Genomic DNA, 10,667 nt, shown 5'->3' with positions numbered 1-10,667 from the left:
TTTTCGACGGATTTTTTGTCGGTAATTAGAGACAGATATTCCAAAGAATTTTTCGCTTGTAATTAGAGACAGATTTTTCGATGGATTTTTTGTTGATAATTAGAGACAGATTTTTCAACAAATTTTTCATCGATAATTAGCAACAGATTTTTCGACAAATTTTCCGTCGATAATTGGGGCCTTGGAAAACCATTCCATACTCTGAATACAAATAGAGAATTCATCTGTAAATCCGTCAGTAAGGTAAAATAGAATTTTTTTTAGATTTTTTCATTGCAAAATAAACCTGTTTTCATACAAAATAAATATAAATTTAATAAATACAATTTTTTAAATAATTTGTATTCGAATATTTATAATATTTCAAAAAATAAACAAATTCATCGTATTATCAAACTAAAAGAAAATTACTAAAAATAAGCAAGTCAATATAATTCAAAACATAAACAAAGTGTATTGATAAATCAACTATAATAATAAGTAACAACCATACATCAACAAAGTGTATTGATACATCAATTATAATTCAAAACATAAACTCTGCATTCAAAACATCTTTACTGTCTCTGTTCAATGCCTCAGTGGCTGTCTCTGTTCAATGCCTCATTGGCTAGTTGTTTGGCTGTCCTTTGTGGATCCTTTATCCTTTACTCTACCCTCTAAAGTGCATCCTGCATGGCAAAGAGCCAGATACCACCACCATTGGTATTTTTATTGGAGTTAATGTGGAAGAAATTTGTTGAATTTTGAAAAGAAATGGAATGAGAATGAAATAGAGTATGATTGTGGAGAAAATAAAATAAAAACCCAAATGACAAATTTATGTGATTTTAGAAGTGCATTTTTGCCTTTTAAGAAATAAGGAAAACATAAAGAGATTAATAGAAAACCTTCCATAGACCATCACTAACAAGTATCAAAAGCTCAATATTTGCATTAATATCGGCATACTGGATGTCAGGCTTAGATATAACCATTAAAGAAAATTTCAATTGTTTGAATTTAAGGTTCAAAGTTCAAACTTTCATTAGTTAATCCGAAGAGAAGATAAGAAAATCATATACTCTAAATCTAAATTTGAGTATACAAGCAAATGAAAGATAATTCAGCAAGCTCAAAATTATTTAAAAAAAAAATAGGTGTAGGCCTGTACCTTGCTGGTTGCTAATTGATTGCCAAAAGCATTGATTAGATAAAAAAAATTTAGACAGTAAAAGCATCCCATCTTCATTGAAGTCCTGCCAACAGTATAATGTCTCAGGTTGATAACTACTATTAGAGGATAATACTATATGAGAGAATTATATTTAAATTATCAAAACAATTGTGAATTACATATTGCACTTTCTATATTAAATTGTTGTGAGAAAATCTGCTGAAGTTAAGCGTTTTAAGGATCTAAGTTCCTTTGGAAGGCTCTTATTCAAATGGTTCAATGAGACATTAAGATAATTCAATATGTGAATATGAGAAACCTGAACTGGTATTGGACCAAATAATTGGTTTTGGCTCAAATTTAAGTATGCTAGCAATGAAAGTTTACCAATCCCAGGAGGAATAGTACCTGAAAAGTTGTTAACACTCAAATCCATCTTGAGAACACTCTTTAACTTGCCTATATTTGGTGGAATTTCACCTGAGAATCTGTTTCCATAAATAAGAAGGATTTCCAAATCAGGAAACTTTTCGATTGAAGCCGGCAGGGTCTCGGATAAACGATTATTGGAAAGATTCAACTGTCCTAGATTTGATGAAGGTGCATCAGTGCTTCTTGGAAGAAAACCACTCAGATAATTGTTCTGAAGTTCCAAAAGAGATCGTTGAGGCAAATAGAGAAATCTATTTGGTATTGAACCTGTTAAGTAGTTCTGTCTCAATCTAACTCTCTCAAGAGTGTAGCATTCACCAAGATCATTAGGCAAAGATCCAAAGAGAAAGTTGTTGAGCAAAATCAGAATCTTGAGCTTCTTACCAAAACAAAGAGACTTTGGAACTAGTCCTGTGAGCTTGTTTGTTGAAAGATCAAGTTCAATTAATTTACCATTCTATCCAAGCCTTGAAGGAATTGAACCAGTGAAGTTGTTCTGCCAAAGCTTCAACACTTGCATAATGATGTAATGGTCAATGGATCACGGTACTACTAAAAGAGTACATAAAGTAGCTAGTAAATGAATAGATCCAACTACACACAATTGAAAAAAAATAACAAGCAAATGAAAGATAATTCAGCAAGCTCAAAATTATTGAGAAAAAAAAATAGGTGTAGGCCTGTACCTTGCTGGTTGCTAATTGATTGCCAAAAGCATCGATTAGATCAGAAAATTCAGACAGTGAAAGCATCCCATCTTCATTGAAGTCCTGCCAACAGCATAATGTCTCAGGTTGATAATACTAAATGAGATAATTATATTTAAATTATCAAAACAATTGTGAATTACATATTGCACTTTCTATGACGTATATAATTCAAAGATTATTCTATCATATATATGTTCAACTTATATGGAGTTCCTTTCAGTTTTATAGAGCCTCAAACAGAGAAAAGGAATCACCAAGAAGAAACTGGAATAGTCACATTAATATCTACTAGCAATTGGTACAATGTTGTATGAAATCAGCACTCTCATGTAGCAATAGGATGATTAACTACTACTTCTGATAACCTCATATGTCAGTTATTCAGGCCCACACTAGACACAGGTTATCAGAATGCAAAGGAAATATCAAACTTACCACTATAGATAAGATGCGTCTTACAAAACCTTTCTCCGTCTCAATTGGGTCCTGTTAGGTTTTATTCATAATTGTTAGAAATCTTTGTCATACTTAAATTAACAACAGTATACACATTTACGTCATATACCTCTATAGAACATGAAATAGAAATGCTGCCAACCACTTTTCCTGGAACTGATGGATCTAAAAGGTTGATGATCTCAGTGTCAGAATCAGAATCCTGCATTGCCAAGTCATCGGCATCAAAGTTTAGAAAATGGATAATGCTTAAGGGTGTGTTCATGAGTTTGATCTAGAATGAGAAGGGAAGTAAGAGAGGTTTATAGGGTTTTAACCCTCACCCCTATCCAAAAGTTTTGTTGTTTCAAAGGGAAAGCCATTTAAAGGGTATTATTAATCTCTCAACCCCCACCCATCCTAAAACAAATACCCTGATTTTATAATTTCCCCCAAATCTTTTTTCCTTGGGGAATAAGATAAAACTATCTAAACCCTCCCATTACACTTCTTTTCCCCTTGATGCCTTTTCCTCCCTTTTCAGCATAACTTGTGCGTATACCCTAAAGAGCACATAAAGTAGCTGGTAAATGAATAGATCCAACTACACACAATTAAAAAAATTATATATGAAAATAAATCAAGTTTCCTCACCTGGGTCAGAAATTCAAGCAGATCAATCTCACAGTATCCAACAAGAGTATTGCTGGACAATTTATTGGTCTGCATGAGAAAAAAAAATTAAAGTTAGATGCAGTATTTAAACTTAATTTCCTTCTAGCACATAGAGATTGACAAACACTTCTTCTCTTGAAATGAAGCAGAAAGGCATCCCAGATGTAAAGCATAATTAAATAAAGAAAACTAAAACGGATCTTATAGCATACCTCGTAAACTGAGATTTTTGCAAGATGTGATCCATTCTGTTCCAAAAGAAGTTTCTTTTCCTGGGAAAGAGAATATCAGTCAAGCAAGTATTTTTGAAGCTCACAATTTATTGTTTTCACAAGTGTCAAATGTAATAAACAAACCAATAGATTAGCAGTCTAGCACTTCAAGCAATTCAAGGTCCACTAATCACAAAAGCTTACCAATGGCAAAGTCAACAAGCTCAGTAGCAACTGCTACCGCTGAACCACTAGAAGACCCTTGGTGCACAAAATCGTGATTGTTCATTCCCCATCAACGACACCAAAAACTTGGTGCGCACGTTTATAATCTTAATTCTTTTCCACAACTTCGCACAACTAACCAGCAAGTGCACTGGGTCGTCCAAGTAATAAACCTTAAGTGAGTAAGGGTCAATCCCACGGAGATTGTCGGCTTGAAGCAAGCTATGGTCACCTTGTAAATCTCAGTCAGGCGGATTCAAATGGTTATGGAGATTTGATAATTAAAATTAAAATATAAAATAGGATAGAAATACTTATGTAATTCATTGGTGAGAATTTCATATAAGCGTATGGAGTTGCTTTTGTTCCTTCTAAACCTCTGCTTTCCTACTGCTTTCATCCAATCATTCATACTCCTTTCCATGGCAAGCTGTATGTTGGGCATCATCGTTGTCAATGGCTACATCCCGTCCTCTCAGTAAAAATGGTCCAAATGCGCTGTCACCGCACGGCTAATCATCTGTCGGTTCTCGATCATGTTGGAATAGGATCCATTGATCCTTTTGCGTCTGTCATTACGCCCAACACTCACGAGTTTGAAGCTCGTCACAGTCATCCCTTCCCAGATCCTACTCGGAATACCACAGACAAGGTTTAGCTTTTCCGAATCTTAGGAATGGCCGCCAATAATTCTAGCTTATACCACGAAGACTCCGATCTTTCGGAATATAGGCTAAGAGATACGCATTCAAGCTTGTTTTCATGTAGAACGGAAGTGGTTGTCAGGCACGTATTCATAGGTGAGAATGGTGATGAGTGTCACATAATCATCACATTCATCATGTTCTTGGGTGCAAATGAATATCTTTAGAATAAGAATAAGCTTGAATTGAATAGAAAAACAATAGTACTTTACATTAATTCATGAGGAACAGTAGAGCTCCACACCTTAATCTATGGTGTGTAGAAACTCTACCGTTGAAAATACATAAGAACAAAGTCTAGGCATGGCCGAATGGCCAGCCTCCCCAAACATGATCTCTGAACATAAAAATATCCAAAAGATATAAATACCATAGTAAAAAGTCCTATTTATACTAAACTAGTTACTAGGGTTTACAGAGATAAGTAAATGATGTAGAAATCCACTTCCGGACCCACTTGGTGTGTGCTTGGGCTGAGCATTGAAGCTTTCACGTGTAGAGGTCTTCCTTGGAGTTAAACGCCAGTTTGTAACTTGTTTCTGGTGTTTAACTCTGCTTTGCAACTTGTTTCTGGCGTTTAACGCCAGAATAGGGCAGAAAGCTAGCGTTAAACGCCAGTTTGCGTCATCTAAACTCGGGCAAAGTATAGACTATTATATATTGTTGGAAAGCCCTGGATGTCTACTTTCCAATGCAATTGAGAGCGTGCAAATTGGGTTTCTGTAGCTCCAAAAAATCTACTTCGAGTGTAGGGAGGTCAGAATCCAACAGCATCTGCAGTCATTCTTCAGCCTCTGAATTAGATTTTTGCTCAAGTCCCTCAATTTCAGCCAGAAATTACCTGAAATCACAGAAAAACACACAAACTCATAGTAAAGGCTAAAAATATAATTTTTATTTAAAATTAATAAAAATATATTAAAAACTAACTAAATCATACTAAAAACTATGTAAAGACAATGCCAAAAAGCGTATAAATTATCTGCTCATCAACCATCTAGGGATACAAGATGGAATTTGAGGATTTGTTGGAGTTCCATAATGGTTGTTCTCACCAGAAATCCTGACACAAGAGTGTCTTGAGTAAAATCACATTTGAGCAGAACAAGTTTTTTCAGTTAGTACACAAAACTAAAGAACTTCTAACCGAGTCCCTACCCAAAAGACAATTCATCCATAATGGTTTTACCAACACAAGTAGCACCATTTTTTAGCAGTGCAGTAACTACAACCACAGTCTTTTCTGCCTCCTCATGTGTCCTCTTCCAGTCAGGATTCCCAAACCCCAGTCACATAGCCCTTCACATCAAAACTTCGAACCAGAAAAAATCTAATTAGACCGAATAAAAGTATCAACTCTATAGCTCTAAGCAAACCTATTCCTTCAACCTAGACAAAGAAAACCAAGAAAGGTCAACTCCTTTATATAAACTATTAGAAAACTTGAACCAAAGGCAACATAAACATTAGCTGAAACAAGAATGACTTTCATAACAAATAGCTATCAGGTAATTTTTTACATGAAAGGGGAACTAAAAAAATATAAAAAAAACACTCAAATTGAAGCAAAGCTAAAAATTATGATGTGTAGAGACGAACATGTCACTGATGGCAAAAGTTTGAGAAGAAAGCATTTGTTTGGCAGCAGGAGGTGGAGGCTGAGGAAATGGTAGACGCTCAAAATTTATCACAAGGATTTAGATTAGCAAACTGCCAAGAAGAAACAGAAACGCTTAAAATGAAATCATACCTCTTCTTTTATGGCAGGAACAGGTTGAATATGGTGGGAGGCATGAAACATGCTAAAATGGTAAAGAGTAGAGTCCTGAAACTATATTGCTAATGGACACACACGTCAGAATGCCAATAATAAAACAAACAACCAAGAGAAGAGGGTGCAGCAACTATCTTTAAACAAATAAACCAACTAAGGTAATTTACCTTTATCAAAATATGGATTAAAAGTATTTTTGACAGCCTCCCTGTATCATGCAAGTCTACGTGAATATCAAATTACTTGGTAAAAAGTAGTAAAGAAAAAAATAATTACTCAACGAAAGATTTCATTAAAAAAGATGGTAATTAGAAAATATGAAGCAATAAATGTATTGTCGCTATGGAACTATGCAACGCTGAAAGAATAGATCATAGTATTACATCTTTAATTCTGCATCTACCTAGAAAAATTTAGCAATAGTCCGTTTTCAAGGTAAGATTTTATGATACACATAACATATATATATAAGTATCCATCTGGTAGGAATATCCTATGAATCCAAATCAAATTAAAAGAAATTTGTAGAGATTATTGAGATAAGGAGAGAGAATTTGGGGCTCATGTACAACACATTAGCTCTCACACGAGGATTTGCAGGCTGCATATGGAAGTTAATATGAGTTCGAGCACAAATAAGAACAAGTAGTGTGCATAAAAGAGAGCTTAAACCCTAACGTTGAGTAGAGGCGTTACAGATCTATCGTTAAGAGTGAAGATATCGGAAATTTAGAAGTATAATGTCAACAAGATCTTGAGGTGTAACACTGAATAACAAGCAAATTTAGAAGCATAATCCATATAGAGCATAAATCAACAGCTCAAAATTGCACTGAACAAGCCTCACCTTCCAAAAATTAGTTTTCCTTTACCACCTTTCCACTTCACCTTGAAAGCCCCAACTGTTTCAAAAATTTGAGCAAGTTGATGTGCCTCTTCTTTTACCTGCAGAACTAGAAACTTAGATACTGGTGAAAAGCCATTCGAGCGTGTTGCTGGGCTTGTCGAACTCCAACATGTCCTGAAGATCAAAGAACTTGCGCACTATTTCGCTTGAAAGCCTCACCCTTCTATCCCTCAACCCATGAGATATGTGAATCTTGCTGTGCCTATCTTTCTTCGTACAATGAAAGTTGTAAATAATTATCAAACAAATAGCTCAAATTGAATTACAAATTACTTGAACAGAGCAGAACAAAATAGATTCAATGTTCGTCCAAGCAAATGATAATAAGTGAAAGAGCCTTCGGTCGAAAGCAATAGCCTACCATGAATTTTAGGTAAAAAAAGCTTCGATTGCAGAAAAAAATTCATCAAAATCAGAGTAAACCCGCAGATTCAAATGAAGCACAAAAGTAGAGTATGATAAACCTAAAACTAGCACAGAAAAATTGAGCCCTAAGGTTTATCACGAAGAACAGAATCACAAAATCAAGATATATATACCTGAAATTTGAGATGGTTACGAGAAGAACTGAGAGAGCGAGTTGAGATTAGATGGAAGAGGCGCCAGAGGGAGTAGATTCGATGAGAATGGCGGTGGAGTAGACGCAATGGGAGTAGACGAGAGCGGCGGCGGAGGGATCTCGTGCAACGCAAGGGATGACAGAGAGAGATTGTGCGCCACAAGCGACGGCGGCAGCGGCGGAAGAAGCAGAAGTAGTAGCCATGGAGAGAAGAAGTAGCTCGTGCGACAGAGAGAGGAAGAAGCTCGTGTTTCATTTGTGAATGGAGGTCGAAACAGAGTTTGAATGGGGGGCTCCCACGGGGAGATAGAGGGGGTAGGTTAGGTTTAATTCAATATTTTTGACAGAATATTTTAAATTACAGACAGATTTTCTGTCTGTAATAATTTAATAAAATGAGGCGTTTTGTTTATTTAATTACAGACGAATTTTTCATATGTAACAATTTTCCACAAAAAAAAAATTAATTTTTCCGACAGAATTATCGACGATTTTTTTTCTGTTTGTAATTTATGCTAATTCATGTTTTTAGTTTTTGACAAAAAATTTCTCACAAATTATATCTATATTTTTATTAAATAAAATCTGTCAGCAATATTCGTCTGTAATAACTAATTTTTTAGTAGTGTCTTTCTAAGTTACATCATTATTATACATTATTTTTATACATTTCCCTTATATAATTTTTAGGGATAAGTACGATTTTGGTCCTTAACGTAGAGGCCGAAAATTTATTTCGTCCCCAACCTTTTTTTCGCTACAAAATGGTCCCCATGGTTTCAATTTGTTTTAAAATCGTCCTTCGGACAAAAATACCCTTCTCCCTTCACCCCCAAAATCAACCAACCTCAGCAGAAAAGCCTAAGCACCACCACTACCACCACCATTATCATCATGGTCATCATCATCATCATCAGAACAACAAAATCAACCAGGAACCCAAGTTAAACCGGAACCCACCACCACCATGCACCACCATTATTATCATGGTCATCATCATCAGAACCATCAAAAAATTGAAAATCAGAAGAACAATCAACCAAAAACAGAAATTGAAAGCAAAATGATAACTAGATTATGAAAATAGAAAACAGAAAAGAGGGGACAGGGAAGGCAGTGGTGGAGCGCCGATGGTCTGGGCATGACAGGAAGGGGCTGGAGGGAGGGTAACGTGCGGCGGGGAAGCAGGGAGGCTCGTTGGCGGTGGTGAAGCAGGGGAGGCTCGTCGGCGGTGAGCTTATAATTTTTTAATGAGGGGTAATTTGATAATAAAAAAATAAAATTGGTAAAAATAACTATTTTAAAACAAATTGAAACCTTGGAGACTATTTTGTAGCGAAAAAAAGGCCGAAAACGAAATAAATTTTTGACCTCTACGTTAGAGACCAAAATCATACTTATCCCTAATTTTTATTATACATTATTTACTTTTTCTTCTTCTTTATGTAATTTCCAAAACGTACACAGTAAAATCAAACTTTCTTTTTGACTTTTCAACATGTATACGATAATTCGGTGACTGTGTACAAATGCGTTTCCAATTCTTCTTCCGTTTCAAATTTCTCGAGCCATTATTTGTACAATGGCTGGATCCAGTCTATCACAGCAACACTATCGAGTATAAGTAAATTAAAGTTTTAAAAATCGAACTAGTGGTTAAATTGATGAAACTAGAGACTCAAAGATTTAAATATTTAACCTGATTAAATTAGATATAATAAAATAAGATACTTACACTTGAAATATATATTTTAAAAAATTAATATGTTATATTTTATTATTTTAAACTGGTTAACCATCAGAAAACAAATCTGTTCTATTTGTTTATTAGTTTCTTTTTTTTTTTTTTTTACCATAAATTAGAACCAATTTGATGACTCATTCACATCTAACTCGGTTGAATCGATTAATTGGATCTAATTTTCAAAATCATGTAGAGTATTTGTAGCTGGCGTGACAACAAATTAAATCACGGTTGTGAATGACATCATTGCCGCATCAGTCAAGATTCGGAATCTCTAGAACCACCACGGTCGTCGATCGGCAGACATCTCAATTCATTCTCCATCCTCCATCCCGGAACAGTTTTCCCGACATACTAAAGAAAAGTCACCGTCATGACAAGGCCCTAGCTCCAGCTATTGGTGTCTCATCACTTGACAATGGTGTCCCTTTTTTGATGACTGGCTTCACATTTATTTATTAAACATAAAAATCAAAAAAACAAAATTACGGATTTACCGTTTCAGTAATTGAAAGGATCTGCCGCATTTTAAACCTGCATTCTTCGTTAGCAGACCTTTGTCCCGAGTCTCTCAGCAACTATAGCCATGGTAGTCATCACTAGAATCTCCCATGTTTGTTTACATTTAATAGTTAAGTTAAATCCGTATTTAATATGGACAAAAAGTACGTATAATTTAGTTACTGGCAGTGTAGCATAGCAGCAAATAGGGACTCTGTCACTCTGCAAGAAACTAATGAATGAAAACATACATGGTTTTAATGGCAGCAGGCACACAGATGATATAGCATTGTTTGACTATTTTACATAATTACATAGGCCTTGTGCATTGCTTTTTAAGTATATGTACGTATTTTATGTACATAAATCCTAACCATACAGCGTTTAATAACTCAACTAGTTAATTAATTTTTAACTCAAATGCATCTAATTAAGTTGTCCAAATTATAAGCATATATGTAGACAGAAGTATTGGTGTCCCAAAAGTTATCCACTAATCGAATCAGTGTTTGCAGCCTTAAAGTTTTTACATTTCGAAAATTTATAAAAATTAAATTTTGAAAAATAATTTTTTTAAGTAATTTATAAAAAGTTGCCTTTTCAAAATTATATTTTTTTAAAAAGTTACCTTAT

At 34.8% G+C, this 10,667-nt stretch overlaps 1 protein-coding gene and 2 long non-coding RNA genes across 4 annotated transcripts; all 3 read right to left on the bottom strand.

Annotated features, from left to right (window-relative positions):
- LOC107617986 lies at window positions 496–2,175 on the bottom strand. The gene is made up of 3 exons (XR_001615116.2): window positions 1,565–2,175; window positions 1,154–1,238; window positions 496–671 (listed from the first exon to the last, which is right to left on the bottom strand). It is a non-coding gene; the product is annotated as an uncharacterized LOC107617986 (long non-coding RNA).
- On the bottom strand, window positions 2,275–3,874 carry LOC107606767. 2 transcript variants are annotated; one of them, XR_002360954.1, is made up of 6 exons: window positions 3,621–3,874; window positions 3,388–3,456; window positions 3,240–3,296; window positions 2,864–2,956; window positions 2,734–2,784; window positions 2,275–2,358 (listed from the first exon to the last, which is right to left on the bottom strand). It is a non-coding gene; the product is annotated as an uncharacterized LOC107606767 (long non-coding RNA). The 2 variants fall into 2 exon arrangements; XR_002360953.1 differs by lacking the exon at window positions 3,240–3,296 and having other exon boundaries at window positions 3,621–3,670.
- On the bottom strand, window positions 6,381–8,098 carry LOC107617991 (transcription factor TCP24-like). Its single transcript, XM_021121070.1, has 2 exons — window positions 7,770–8,098; window positions 6,381–7,440 (listed from the first exon to the last, which is right to left on the bottom strand). The coding sequence occupies exons 1-2, from the start codon at window positions 8,043–8,045 to the stop codon at window positions 7,285–7,287; spliced, it is 432 nt and encodes a 143-aa protein (XP_020976729.1). The 5' UTR covers window positions 8,046–8,098; the 3' UTR covers window positions 6,381–7,284.

Source organism: Arachis ipaensis, chromosome B01, assembly GCF_000816755.2.
Source record: "Arachis ipaensis cultivar K30076 chromosome B01, Araip1.1, whole genome shotgun sequence".
NCBI lineage: Eukaryota > Viridiplantae > Streptophyta > Magnoliopsida > Fabales > Fabaceae > Arachis > Arachis ipaensis.
The sequence above is the reverse complement of the archived record's forward strand: the minus strand, read 5'-3'. Positions and strand labels throughout refer to the sequence as shown.